At 46.4% G+C, this 15143-nt stretch overlaps 1 protein-coding gene and 1 pseudogene across 1 annotated transcript; both read right to left on the bottom strand.

Annotated features, from left to right (window-relative positions):
- Window positions 1-594: 594 nt before the first annotated feature.
- Window positions 595-5209, bottom strand: LOC121303139 (vesicle-associated membrane protein 5-like). The gene is made up of 3 exons (XM_041233630.1): window positions 5114-5209; window positions 3123-3260; window positions 595-1086 (listed from the first exon to the last, which is right to left on the bottom strand). Exons 1-3 carry the CDS (start codon window positions 5114-5116, stop codon window positions 892-894), a joined length of 336 nt encoding a protein of 111 aa, XP_041089564.1. The 5' UTR covers window positions 5117-5209; the 3' UTR covers window positions 595-891.
- Window positions 5210-8508: 3299 nt separating this feature from the next.
- On the bottom strand, window positions 8509-14046 carry LOC121303138 (annotated as a pseudogene).
- Window positions 14047-15143: the final 1097 nt, after the last annotated feature.

The raw sequence follows: 15143 nt of genomic DNA, 5'->3' as shown, positions 1-15143 counted from the left end.
CTTCAAGGCATATCAGTAACAGTCAAAAGAAAGCTAGAAAACGGGAAAGATTTCACTGAGGAATGTTTGAAAAAAAAAAGCCAGGTTGTTTTTAACTTTGTAACAAAAAAAGTCTAGTTTCACAGGCCCAGGGGTTAGGGTTAGGGTTAGGGTGAAACCAGCCGATAGGAGCTGTGGCAGGGTTTTATTTTTTTTCTTAAACCTTCTGAAGATTCATTTCCAATTTGGAATCAAGTCGCGATGCAGACGATGCGCTATTGAAGAGCTGCTGTGTTTGAGCTGAGAATGGCGGATTTTTCTTTGTAGTCGTTTCTTCATATATTTCTGAACAGGACTGAAATGCAGTGAGGCTAAGAGGAGAAGAATGCTTCTGAGAGACAGAGAGAGCGAGAGAAGGAATCTGGATCTGACGTGCCAGACACTCGGCCCTATGTGACGTGATTAAGAAAATCATTAACCTCCCACCCCCATTCACCCGTCCCGCCCTCCCCGCCCAAGACCTGCCCCCAGCCCCGCCCCAGCCCAACACCAAGCCCCACCCCAGCCCCCCCCAGCCCCACACCAAGCCCCACCCCCCCCCCCACCCCCCCCCACCTCCCCCACCCCAGATTCAGGTGTGTTGTGAGGCCGACAGTTTCACAGCTTGGTTCTCACTCAACTCGACAAACAGCCAGTGGAAAAGGGGTATCAGGAGGGAAAAAAAAAACCTCCAGACTGCAGTGTGTTTCTCTGAGGGCCGAGAGCAGCCAGGAAGAAGGTCTGTCCCTGTCTGTGTCTGTCAGTGACAAAGGAACCAGCCTGACCCGATCGCGCTCTGAACCCAGGTCCCAGACCCGCGTCAGGTGGAGACTGGGGGGAGGGGGGCTGCAGTCCCGCTGCTCTTTGTGTTTTTCAGTTCCCAGGGGTCACGCTTGGGGTCAGCTGCCGCTGGTCCCCGCGGTCGTCGTGGACGCTGTACCAGATGATGACCGCGATGATGACCAGGGCAAGCAGGGTCACGACCCCGCCGATCACAACCTTCATCTTGATATTCTCCCAGCGGCTCTGGTGAGAGACCTTTGCGGCCGACTTGGTGAACGTTTTACTCTGGAGGACGAGGAGAAGAAGAAAGAAAGAAAGAAAGAAAGAAAGAAAGAAAGAAAGAAAGAATAGATTATTTACAGCTTTGAAAAAAAAATCAATCCTTGTTATCACTGCTGAACTTTTCATCAGCTCTAATTTTTATTTAGTATTTTGTATTAAAACAATTTTGCATTTGATATTAATTTTGTATTTACACTGTATTTCATGCTTGTTGAAATCTAACTAATCCCTCCTACATGGATTTCAAAATGACACCTTTAAAACACAACGCTAATGATCGAAACAGCAGACGCAGCGTTATATCAGTTCTCCGCAGTGACCCGTGCTACGAGCACAGCGCAGTGTAGGAAATCTGCACATCCCTGCACAGGAAATGGACTGGCAGGATGTCTGTGGGAATATTTATCTTTCCGTAGTCGGACTCAGGGAAAAACCCTCAGAAATCCCCTTCCCTTCCCTGCGCTTTCCAGACCAGACCAGTCCTTCAGATGAGACTCAAAACAAACAAGGTCCTATTGGAAGAGACTCTGCAGCAGCAGCAGTGGTTGTTGATGAAGCAGAGTTCACCCCCCCCTAGTCTCTGTAAGTCTCTGTGGATAAAAGAATCTGCTAAATTAATAATAATAATAATAATAATAATAATATAATAATAATAATAATAATAATAATAATAATAATATCTACATACCAGTGGTAACTGCCGTTCACTGAAATGTCAAAATTAATTAAAGTCTTGAGGCTCCGAGAAATGAAAGTTAAACCTTGTTCTAGTTTGCTTTCTTTCTCAGTTTTTTCTTTTCCCTCTGATTAATGCATTCCTTCTTCCCTTCTTTTCAGGATGCAAACAGAGTTTTCTTTCTTTCTTTTCTTTTTTTTCCAGCTGCTGTGGGCATCAGGAGACAAAAGCCTCCAGAGAGCTCACACTCGCTGGCATTGTGTGCTAACCCAGCGCTTCGGAGGAGGGCACCGATTAGATCATCAGCAGATGCAATTGCACCACCCCCAATGGCCATGGACTGTTGAAGGAGCCCATGGCAAGTTAATAAGCTTAGTAGTGTCATAAACGGGGGGGGGGGGGGGGGGGGGGCGTTCTACATTGTTACTGGTGCAGATGAATAATATTAATTAATCTCCGCGTGGAATTCCAGTAATGAGGGCTCCGAGCAGCTGGGTGACAGAATGGGCTTCACAGCGGCTCTGAGCGCACCCTGTGCGTTTCAGCTACCTGCAAGCGCAGCTCCGCTGTTCCCAGGTGCTAGAGTGCATATGCCAATGCCTATAAATACAAACGAATGAAAGCCGTTCGTCTCTAAACCCTGACGCTTTCATCAAGGTTAAAAAGGAAACTCTGAAATCGTGTATTGAAGTGCTTTTAGCGTTTTCTAACTAAGGCTGAGTCCCTGCGTGGCGATGAAGCGTGATCGATTGTGAAGAACTACAGCTGAACTAGCGACACCTTGTAACCGTCGTTTCGTCAAGCAGGCGACATAGCTGGGCTGAGATAGGTGACTTGCGTATCAGATTCACCCTTGAAGCGATGCACGCAAGTTGATCGATTGTGAAGAACTAGAGCTCCCAGCATCCCTCACCACCGCCGCAGGTGAGGAGGCATGCTTACCGAAATGTCGATCCAGCTAGGCTGTACACACTGCGTAAGCGATGAAACGGATCTATGTGCGGAGTGGGTGCTCCCAGCATCCCACCACCGCCGCAGGTGACGACCCAATTACACAGCTAGGGCGATACCGACACTGCGAAGCGATGAAGCGTGGAACGATTGCGAAGAACACTTGATGTCGAGGGGTCTTACAGTGACGACAGCATCCCTCACCAGCCTGCCAGTACACATAAGTGAGCATGCTGGGAACTGTAGTTCCAGCTAGGGCTGTACCGATTCACTGCGTAGCGATGACGCTTGAGCCATTGGGAAAACTACAGCTCCCAGAATCCCTCACCACCGCCACAGGTGAGGAGGCATGCTGGGAACTGTAGTTCCAGCCAGGGCTGTGCGTCTCATGGTTCCGCTGTGTCTGCAGTACCTTCCTCAGCAGGTCGTCGGATCTCAGTTCAAGTTCTCCCAGTTTGCCCTCTCGCTCCACGGCCTTGTTGTAATTCTCCACCATGATCTCCTTCACCTCGTCCGCCTGCTCCTTGCACCACTGCAGCCTGGTCTCGCCCTGCGAGTCAGAGAGGGACAGCAGCTGAGGACGCGGAAAGAGACTGCACTACAAGAGGAAAGGCAGTCCCTCCTTCTCCTCGTCCGCTCCTTCCTTCCTTCCTTCCCTCCCTCGCTCCCTGGAGACGATTCACATTTCCTGGCTGCTGACTCCACACATGTGCCAGTGACTGCACCCTGGCCCCTGCCCTCGGACCCCCTCTGCCCGCCCCTGGCTCTGTCACACTAACTCAGACTGGTGACACAGCAACACCTTGGAATGATTGCATTCTAGTGGCTTGACAGCTGAGGTCTCTCTTTGTATTAGTGCTGAACCGAGCTGAACTAAACTAAACTGAAACTAGCGAACTAGATAATCCTACACTGAACTAACTAAGCTAAACCTAAACTAAACTGGACAATCCTACACTAAACTAAACTGAAACTAAACTGAAACTAAACTGAACTAAACTAATACTAACACTAACACTAACACTAACACTAAACTAATCTAAACGAAACTGGACAATCCTACACTAAACTAAACTGAAACTAAACTAAACTAATACTAATACTAACACTAACACTAACACTAAACTAAACTAATCTAAACGAAACTGGACAATCCTACACTAAACATACAAATGCCTCGTTGGGAACACTTTAAAACAATGGCTCCACATCCCTGTGAGTTTCAATGGAGTTTCGCAGTAAATCCGCACTGTGCTTCCCCATGTTATTATCCTGTGCATGCACACCTCTATAAGCTTACAGCATGTGCGCTGGAGACAGAGCGAACGGGCGAGGCGCTCGGTGTAAATATAGCTCAGAATCCATCCGCTGGTTTCCAGACTATTCACGGAGATGTAATCGCTTCTTCCTTCCTTAGGAATAAACACACGCATCGCAGAACAGCGAAGCGCAAACCAAAGCTAAAAAGAGAAGGCAGCGACCTCACTGGTTTGCAGTCTTGCCGTTCAAAGGCAACTGTTTTGTCTTGAGCTGATAAAACGCGTCGTTCGGGGACTTTAAACAGCGTGCCCGCGGTACAGAGCCAAGGACGCGGCCAAAGGTACCCACGATAACGTTGCGACCGCATGACCGCTAATGGGCATGAAGGGCTGGCCCGTCCCGTTCTGGAAAGAACAGTAAACACAGCGCATATATACATAGATATCTATACACTAGACCCTATATATAAACGTACGTGCTTGCAATTTGTATTAGCCCTTTTTTTTTTGCGTGCACGTTAATAATACACGTCAAATTGGTTGTGCGTTATCAAATATCTAGCTTTTAATTATTTGTGATCTCAGTAATGTAACTCAGTAATGCTTCCCTAACTCGGTCCTGGGACCCCCTCGCCCCCCGCCCCCTCTATCTGCTGACTTTCATTCCAAACTCAAATCTCAGTTACTTCATTCAACTGATACTTTGCTTAATTAGATCGTTTCTAATTAAGCAACCGGGGTTAGAGGAGACCTGCGCAGTCGCGTCTTCACGACCAACACGTTGATTTCTGTTTTATACAGTATTCTAATATCGATTGTTTTAATAAGAATTCATTATGCGTGTATTGATTTATCAGACCTCTTTATCCCAGGTGACTCGCACAGGTATTCCAGGGTTACAATGCAAGCTTCGTATTGAAACACAGTGTAGTTTACAATAAGTGCAATAATACTAATACTGCTGGAATACAATATGAACTAGTATAGAAAATGTACCATATATATTATATATAAACACAACGAAAGTGAAAGTAACTCGTTCGCTTTTGCTGGCAAGGTCATCGATAATCTTTACAATATTTAACAAACAATCGCATAAAACAGACACATGCAGGGGGATGAAAAGGTAATCGATATTACTCACCATTCTTCTCGCAACGACACGACGTTTTTCCCCGGTTTTCCTAAACCCCCGAGCTCTCTCGTTTAATATCACACCTACACAATCAGAGCTCAAAAGATATTTGTGAGAAGATTCCAGTAATTCTAGGAATCAGAGCTCAAGACACTTTCGTAAGAGGAGTGTTCCTCTTTCTCTCTCTCTCTCTCTCTCTCTCTCTCTCTCTCTCCTCTCTCTCTCTCTCTCTCTCTCTCTCTCTCTCTCTCTCTCTCTCTCTCTCTCTCTCTCTCTCTCTCTCTCTCTCTCTCTCGTTTTGAGAGTCCCTGTTCTTTTGCTGGGTCTGTCTGTAGCCGGCCTGTATATATTTAGCAATGCCGCTTTCGTGCCCCCCTCCCCGAGTCTCCTTTTCCTGCCGGCTGTCCTCACGGAGAGGGCGAAGCTCTGCCCCGTGTATTCAGCAGGCAGGAAGCGGGCGAGAGAGGGCGGAGTGGGGCTGCTGTTTTTCTGCGCGGAATTAAATCCCACTCCAAACTCTGACAGTGCGATTAACCCTTTCCACGGTCACCGCTTTGAGTGGGTGAGCTACAACTCAGAACTTTTTATCTGAATTTGCGTTTATTTATTTGTTATTATAACTAAATGCAACTCTCTCTCTCCTCCTCTCTCTCTCTCTCTCTCCTCCTCCCTCTCTTCCTCTCCCGGATACTAGGGCAGGTACGAGAGTCAGAGAAAGTAGACTCGCCGGGTGTTAGGTGGAGAAGAGCATCGCGAATCTCTTACAATATGTCTCAAAATAAAAAGACACAAACTAGGGGTATGATAGTCTGGCAGGGGGGGGGTTTATTTGTGCGAGTGGGTTTTGTACCACGAGAGTTTGGCCCCGTCAGACCCCTCGGGAGTGTCTCAGGTGAATCGCTTCAGGGCAATACAAACTAAAAAAACAAACAAACTTTAGCCTTGATCTCAGGATGAAACCGTTGCCACCGTACTCGTGGTCTCATTCTCTCTTATGTTAACGCTTTTGAATAAATTCATTATTAACTCAATTGTGGTAGAAGTCCTAGGAGGAGAGGCAGTCGGGTAGAGGCGAGAGAGAGGAGGAGGAGGAGGGTGATAGCAAACGAAAGGAATGGGCGGGCTCGTGACCCCCTCCGGGGTGGGGGGGGAGACGGGCCGTAGTCCTCAGGCGGAGAGGGGAGACGAAGGGGAGCCCCGGGCCCAGAGGAGGAACATACCAGAGAAGGGAGAATAGGGAGTGCTCTCCTCCTATACTCTCTCTTCTCTCTCTCTCTCTCTCTCTCCTCTCTGCCTCCCAAGATCTCCTGTGTGTGTCCTCAATCTTTCTCCTCTGATGTGTGCCACCGTGTGTTCATTCCAGTGTTATGTGGGCGAGAGAATAATGTTGGCTCCCTGTGTGTTCACACACTGTGAGAATGTGTGTGTGTGTGTGTGTGTGTGTGTGTGTGAGACGGAGAAATTTGTCGGAAATATGTGTAAAATTGGGTGTTGTGTGCCGAGTGAGAGCAACCAATTTTACCACACACACAACAAGAGTGCTCTGTCTGTGAGGTTGTGGTGTGAGAAAGAGCAAGTGTGTGTGTGTGTGTGTGAGACAAGGAAAGGACACTCTCTAAAAGGTCGGCCCTTCCCCCCTCTGGACACGTGCCCATGTGTCACACAAACCAGACCAAACAAACACAACTGTTCTTGGACTGTGGGTGTGTGTTGTGGGGTGTGTCACACAAATCTATGTGTGTGTGTGTGTGTGTGTGTGTGTGGGTGTGTGTCACACACCACACACTCTCTTTTTCTCTTTGTGTGTGTGTTGTGTGTGTGTGTGTGTGTGTGTGTGTGTGTGTGTGTGGGTGTGTGTGTGTGTGTGTGTGTGTTGAGAGAAAGAGAATGTGTGTGTGTGTGTGTGTGTGTGTGTTTGTTGTGTGTGGGTGTGTGTGTGGTGTGAGTTGTGTGTGTGTGTGTGTGTGTGAGAGAGAATGGCCTGTTTGTGTGTGTGTGTGTGTGTGGTGAGAAGATAATGTGTGTGTGTGTGTGTGTGTGTGAGTTGTGTGTGAGTGTGTGTGTGTTTGTGTATGAGAGAAGGAATGTGTGTGTGTGTGTGTGTGAGAGAAAGAGAATGTGTGTGTGTGTGTGTGTGTGTGACATGTGTGTGTGTGTGTGTGAGAGAAAGAGAATAAACCTTAAACAATTGCAAAGCTACCGTGTGTCTCTCCTTACACAATCAATAGGATTTTAACGTTACGATGGCTATGGGAGGGGAATGTGTGTGTGGTTTATGTTTATTTAACAAATAAATACCCCCACCCCACCCCACACACACACAAATATAAAAACAGACACACAAATAAACACAAATACAAACACACACAGAAAGACACAAATACAAATTGACACACAAATACAAACAGACACACATCATAAATGAAACAGTATTTATTATACCTTACCAGAACCTTTTTTTTTTTTTTTTTTTTTTTTTTAAATTACAAAACACCACTCCACATAAACCAGAAGGAAGCCAGTGTGTCGTTTTCACAAAGAGCAGGCAGGATCCCTCTCACAATACACTGTACACATCCTGAGCCTACCAAAACAGATACACTCAGTTCTTATAACCTTATATTATATTATATTTTTATATATATAGATATAATATATATATAATATATATATATATATATATGTACAATATAATAATGTATATATGTATAACTATAGGGGCTAGACCACATACAAAAAAAAAAAGAGCATAAACCCGCCACACCAGTGTCAACAGGGTGAAGCGACTCCAGCCAGGCTTTTTCCAAGTGACAGCGTGTCTCAATGCTTCAGTTACCACGTTCATTCCCAATCTACACCAGGGCTGCCCCTTCCACTCCTGGTCTTTGTTCCAACCCTGTTCCGAATCCATCAATTAAACCTGAATCCAGACCCTGAAGTGGTTCAGCGTCTCATTTTGACTGCAAAACCTGGAGTGGAGCGACGCTCCGGGACCGGGATTGGGGAGACCCCCCCCCCCCCAGTGCGCTAGACTGATTCTGGCTCCCTGGTTCAGGAGTGAATTCCCAGATCCGCTCGCTCTCTACACCCTGCCTGTAAACCAGTCGAGAGCTGGGGGGGGGGGCAGGCTGGTGGTTTCATTGGGATGCGGGTGCATGCTGGCTCAGAAGCATCGATTTCTCCGACTCCCATCGAGTTTGGCTTCAAACTCTGCTTTTTTTTCAAAAGAATCAGTTTCAGATGGACGGGTTCCATCTGCACGGCAGCATGTCCTGGTGAAGCTGAAGGAACATGAAGCCAATTTTTCAGAAACAGGAGCTTCAAAACTGGTTCCAGGAGACCTGCTGTATAAAACCCCCAAGCCTCCCTGCCTGGTGTGCCGTGCAGCAGCCTGAACCCCAGTCTCCTCAAACCAGGTTCCAAGCTGCAACGTGGCTCAACGTTCCCTCAGCATCACCTTTATAAAGGTTTGTTGTTAAAAAAAAAAAAATTAAAAATCTGACCATCAACACGGAAGCACCCGCCAACCAAGCACCTGCTACCAGCCTCCTATCAAACACGGTCAGATCCCTCCGTCTGTCCCATAGTGGACCGAAACTGACAGGCGATATGCGGCTTTTACACATTACAGAACACAAACCACGATGCCGTTTGCAACCAGTCAGTCACACGACACAAAAGTGTGTGCTCAGTTCAGCAGGCGCTTCATAGTTGTTGTTTTGTTCTTTTCCTGTTTCAGTCCAGCCCCTGTGTAAAGTAGATCCTTCAAGATTTAGCCGAGGCACTGTCAAAACTAATAACAATAACGATAATAATGCACATTATTACATCACTAACAGCTGGGTATTGCGGACGCGTTAATTTTATTTCCACAGACCCAGGAACAAGGGGGTGCAGTGGGAGATATAGTTCAAAAATAACGCACAGGGTTATTCAAATGGGTATTTCTACATTAATGTATTAATTTATTTATGTATGTATTTATTTTCAATGCGGGTGCTTGGGAATCTGTTGCTCATTGAAAAGAGAGGAGGAGTCAGTCAAGCATGTTCTATAGGAGCTGTCCTGAACTGTGAGAGGGGGAGAGAGTGAAGGGGAGGAGAAAGAGAGAAGGGGGAGAAGGGAGATAGAGAGAAAGGGAGGACCTGGGGAATAGGGTGCCAGGGCTCAGCCTAGCCCTCAGGAACAGAGGGAGGGACAGCGAGTCGTTCGTTGCATCCACAGTGCAATTTTTTAAAAATCTTAAACTTTGGGTTTTTTTTTTTTTTTTTTTTTTTAAGGAGCTTTTTAACGCTAACAGTTGTTCTTTCCACACACGCCTGCGCAAGCGCGCACACACACAAACAAAAAGTAATAATGATCATGAATTTCCATATAAAGACCGTGATTAAACTGGGGAGGTCTCGGGGTCTTCAAGGGGTAAGGACAGGGAGTGTCTGGGGGTCCGGGGGGCGTGTCTGGGGGCGTCGGAGTTGGGGGTCTAGGTGGGGATGACTCCGGTCGCCAGCAGGATGATGAGGAGGAGGATGATGCCTACGATGACACAGATCAGGGCGATCATCTTCACGTTCTTCCACCAGTACTTCCGAGCTACCTTCTGAGAGGTCGTCTTGAAGTGCTCCGACTGGAGAGGGGGGAGAGGAGCGAGAGAGAGGGAGGAGAGAGAGACAGGAGAGGAGAGAGCAGAGACAGGAAAGGAGAGAGCAGAGAGGGAGAGGGGGAAGAGGAGCAGGGGAGGGAGGAGAGAGAGATGGAAGAGGGAGGAGAGGAGCAGGATGGGAGAGGAGAGAGAGAGCAGAGAGAGGAGAGAGAGAGAGAGGAGCAGGGGAGGGAGGAGAGAGGAGGAGGAGAGAGACAGACAGGCAGGAGAAAGAGGAGAGGAGCAGGGGAGGGAGGAGAGAGTGCAGAAAGACAGAGGGAGGAGAGGAGCAGAAGAGAGTGGAGACAGATGGGAGAGAGGAGAGGAGCGGGAGAAGAGGGGAGAGAAGGAGGGGAGAGGAGAGAGAGCAGAGAGGGAGAGAGAGCAGAGGGCGAATGGAGGGAGGAGAGAGGGGAGAGAGACAGAGAGGGGAGAGGGAGGAGAGGAGCAGAAGAGGGTGGAGAGAGATGAGAGACAGACAGAGGGAGGGGAGAGGGAGGAGAGGAAGAGTGGAGGAAGAGGGGAAGAGGAGCAGGGGAGGGAGGAGAGAGAGGAGAGACAGACAGAGGGAGTGTAGAGGGAGGAGAGGAAGAGTGGAGGGAGAGGGGAAGAGGAGCAGGGGAGGGAGGAGAGAGGGGAGTGGAGCAGAAGAGGGTGGAGAGAGAGAGTGAGGAGAGGCAGAGAGAGAGACCGACAGAGAGAGAGAGAGGAGAGGGTTAGAGACATTACAATTACATAATTACATCATGAGTCAATTTTCTTCTTCCCTTAGGCCATTTTTTAACAGAAAAGTAGTTTTTTTTTCATTTCTGATCGGAGTCTTGATGACACCTCCACCCTCCCCTCCCCGAAAAAGATTGTCTGTCATGGGAATGCCCCCAATGCACAGTAAACCTTATCCTCCCCCCCCCCCCTCTCTCTCCCCCTCTCCTCTCCCATCTCTCTTACGCTGGCCTGCAGGTCCCCAGTCTTGTCCATCAGGTCTTCCAGCCTCTCTTCCCGGGCCAGGATCCGGTCCACGTTCTGGGTCATGATGTTCTTCACGCCCTCCACCTGCTCCTGCAGGTTCTGAACCCGTTCCCCCCCTGCTGGCACCCCCCCCTCCTCCTGAGAGAGGAGAAACCAGATCAAAGCTGTTACTGCAGTGCGTCTTTCTGTCTGTCTGTCTGTCTATCTCGCAGGGATGCAAACAATGCATACATTACATTCAGGACCAAGACAGGCAGACCATGACAAGAGGATCAATGAGAGAGGTGGGGGGGGGGGGTGTTTCAGATCCAGGCCGCTCACAGATTCACACAGACCAGCTAGCTGAAGATTTGCCACCAGTATAGAGATGGAAGTAAAACTCCTATTGCACAGCAGTGTCACCCATTCCAGGTTTTACTAGCAGCTTGACCAGCCCACAGTGTGTCTAGGCATCAAGCTGAGGGGTGTCTGATTATTGAACTCATAGTGAAACCAGGACTGGATCACACTGCTCTTATCGACTAGCTGTTTATTGGTCTTGGCTTAAACCCCAAAACCTTCAACTTCCCCAAACCAGCACGAGACCAAGAAAAAAAAAAAAAAAAAAAAAAAGACAATTTCCAGAAACAGTTGGTCTTCTAAAAGGGGAAGGAGTGAGTTTGACAGTTATGTTCCCCATGAGTGACACAGGCAGACAGAGAGACAGACGAACAGACAGGATCAGTGCTTCAGAGCCCCCCTAAAAAGACCCAAGCTGTATAAAGTCTTCTATAAAAGGGGCTTCGTTTATAATGCAGAGTTTACAGTGCTGTCGAGTTTGGCTCACTTATTTGTAATATGTATAGCGTTGATTGCACAGTGCTTTATGCAGGGTTCATTCAGGGGAAGTTACATTCTTGTTTCGCTATACGTGCATTACAAAGAGGCAGTTATTTTGTATTGCAGTCAGAGGTGTGTTTTTGTGTGTCCCCGCGGCGCCCCCTACCCCCCACCCCGTTTATAACGCTCTTCGGTTACACTTATATTATGTGTGTGTGTGTGTGTCCCAAGACCCGCATTACAGCGAGGGAGCACTGTGTGTGTGTGTGTGTGTGTGTATATATGATGAGGATGAATTAAAGAGAGCACTTATACAAGCGGGGGGGGCAGGAGAAGAGACGTATGTTGTTTTGATAAGAGAGAGTCGCAGCAAGCAAGAAAAAGCACTGTGGACTCCTGTATGTGTATATGTGTATTTGTCTTGTTTGAGTGTGTTAATACATACAGGCTGGGTAGACTGGAAGGGGAAAGGGGAACTAATATATAATAATAATAATAATAATAATAATAATAATAATAATAATAATGTGAAATTTCTCAGATACAAAAAAAAAAATATACAAATTTAACTTATTTATGTCAGTTTTTCAACTTTTATAATTAAAACTTATAATTTTTGTTTTTTAAATTCTGTATAACTGTTTAATTTAATTAGTGTGCGCGTGTGTCAGTGTGTGTGTCAGTGTTAGGGTGTGTGTGTGTGTGTCAGTGTTAGGGGGTGTGTGTGTGTGTGTCAGTGTTAGGGTGTGTGTGAGTGTGTCAGTCAGTTTGTGTGTGTGTGTTAGTTAGTGTGTGAGTGCGTGTTAGTCAGTCAGTGTGTGTGTCAGTGTTAGGGTGTGTGTGAGTGTGTCAGTCAGTTTGTGTGTGTGTGTTAGTTAGTGTGTGAGTGCGTGTTAGTCAGTCAGTGTGTGTGTCAGTCAGTTTGTGTGTATGTGTTAGTTAGTGTGTGAGTGCGTGTTAGTCAGTCAGTGTGTGTGTGTCAGTCACTATGGGATCATTGCAATGGAAGGCGCTATTGAAATGCGAGTTGTTCTGTAGTGTAATGTCGATCTGGTCTTTGTATTTCTATTGAGTTTGATATTGTATTGTACAAATTACAGCGGCCAGCAAAGTGAGTTTAATGGTTTGAATAAAAATCGTCTTCAGATCTTCAGGATTGACAGTGGGGGTACTGTACTGACCCAGACAAGAAACCCCAATCCCGGGGGGTGGGCGATTACATCATTCCCAACGTCATTAACAAAAACCAACCTTGGACACAGCGGGCAACCACTCTGCATGAGCCCGGTACCGCTCAGCACGATGCACGGTAAAAGCGTCGGGAAGCGCTGCTAACTAACGCCACATTAATAGAAAACACGGATTTATTATTTTTAAATGACCCAACAACTCGTGTTACCGTTGTGTCACAATGTTACAGTTATTTCCTGTATTGACACATTTGAATAACGCGCTCTGTTACTCTAAACAATTAGAAAAACAACAACAACAACAACTACATAGTGTGAGAATGCACGCATCCAGTACTGCATAATATTAATTAATGCTGTAAAATTGAACGGGGCAATTATTTGCAACGACGTTTACACTTTTGAATCGGCCTCAGTAATAACAAACAAAATGTCAAAAGTATTAATTATGCTTCAGTTAACAACAATATTAATAATAACAATGACGACAATAATAATAACAGTCAACAAGAACAATAATACTAATAACGACAATAATAATAATAATAATAATAATAATAATAATAATAATAATAATAATAATAATTCCGCATTAACCACTCGTCTGTTTAAAACGACACATTTTTAAATCTTATAAACCGAAAGTAAAATAAACAGGCCATTTAAAACTTAACTTTTAAGCAATCTTCTGGCTTCAGTGCGGGACGGGTGTGATCGAGAGCTCTGTGCAACCCCGCAGATCACCGTCCGGACCAGATTAATCCCCTTTTCACCGGGCGGGACGCCGCACTTTGCACTGAACAAACCCCGCCGGGGTCCGGTTTATCAAAGCCCAGATCCGGATCCCGAAGAAGCGGGTGATCTCTGAAGAACCGGCCCTCCATTTTGTAAGTTATTAACACATTTCCTAGTTGACATGCCTTTGTGAATGTCGCTGAAGAAAAAAAAACATCTCTCTCTCTCTCTCTGACCCAAAAAACACACACACACACACCCAACAATGCAACACGGTGCTTGTCATGAACTACTCACCGCTGTCCTCTCCATAGCCTCTGTCTTTAAAAACACAAACTTGCTGCAAGCGCCCTTCTTCGCTCTCTCCTGCTCTCAAGACACTGACCTGCTACCGGGACCGGTGCTCTTGTGTTGCTTTTAAATTGCTTTTTAAAAAAAAAAAAAAAAAGGGGGGCAGCCTCTTCTCGCTTGACTTCCTGGTGTTTTTCTATTTGATTCGCATTCCTTCGCTCTCGCACAGCTCGATTTCCTGCTTCCTCAAACGTGTGCGTGAAACCGCCTTGTCGTGAACCCGGTCGAGTCACCCACCTGTAGCGCTTACCTGCGCGGCCAGGTGTGCGCTCTTCCCTTTACACGCTAGGGGGTGCGCTTTGCAGCCTTAACCCGCAGGTAAAGACTTCCACACAGGTCCACTTTCTGTAAACAAACACACACGGAGCTAGCGTGAACCCTGTTAGCTTAAGCGTTTCACAAAACCGATCGATACAAATTCATTTAACTACTGCTATAGTCTCCGGTTTCAAATTCGAGTCTAAAGCTGTCTTTAGCGCCATGCTTCACAGCGTTTGCTCAGCCGAGTGTGTTGTTTTAATTGCGAGCTGCTGTTTGCTCCTCTCGGGTGTGTGTGTGTGAATGTTTTGTTCGTGTATTTTGATTAATACGGAACACAGAACATCCGCCGAGTAGAAGGAAAAGTGAACAGCTGAAGAAGGGCTTTTGCCCGAAATGTCCTAAACACACACTATCTATCTATCTATAAAGCGAGAGAGAGATGCATAATTCGCACAACTAGATGTTTGATCGCCATTGTCAAAAACGAAAAACAACGGCGTTGCGCGAATTATGACTTGGGTGCCTTTAACATTGCATTTTTAAATTTGCATTAGTCTATGGAAATGCCCCTTGCGGATAACGAATTCACACATGCTGCATTTGGGCGCGGAGCGGGTGATGACGTCATGGCCGACCCCACCCCAGTCAGGGTTGCAGGGCTGGGGTAGCAGTTGGATCAGAGCAGCTCTGGTATCTTTTGGATCCGCTGCTGGCCCGGTTTGCACAGAACCGAGGAGTCGGAACCAGCACTGCTACTTGTAGAAGAGCGAGGCACTGCATGCTATATACTTCAAATATAGATTTATATATATTTTGTAGCAGGTTCCTTGATAGGGAAAGCTATTTAAATATCCTTGCGAATTGATTATCTGAAGTCGGATTAACTCTGTGAAGGACACGTTGCATTAATAATTGTATTATTAAAATGAATGTTTTACAATAATAATAATAAAAAAAAACACAAAACACACAATCACTACAAAATATGTTTTATTAAAGGACGCTTTAAAAAGACGTGAAATACTTTTAAACTGTACAGTTGAGCATAACATTTTAAAAAAGCTAAAAGCTAAAA

The sequence above is a fragment of the Polyodon spathula genome, chromosome 31 (assembly GCF_017654505.1).
Source record: "Polyodon spathula isolate WHYD16114869_AA chromosome 31, ASM1765450v1, whole genome shotgun sequence".
Lineage (NCBI taxonomy): Eukaryota > Metazoa > Chordata > Actinopteri > Acipenseriformes > Polyodontidae > Polyodon > Polyodon spathula.
Note: the sequence above shows the minus strand (reverse complement) of the source record. Positions and strands in the feature narration are given on the sequence as shown.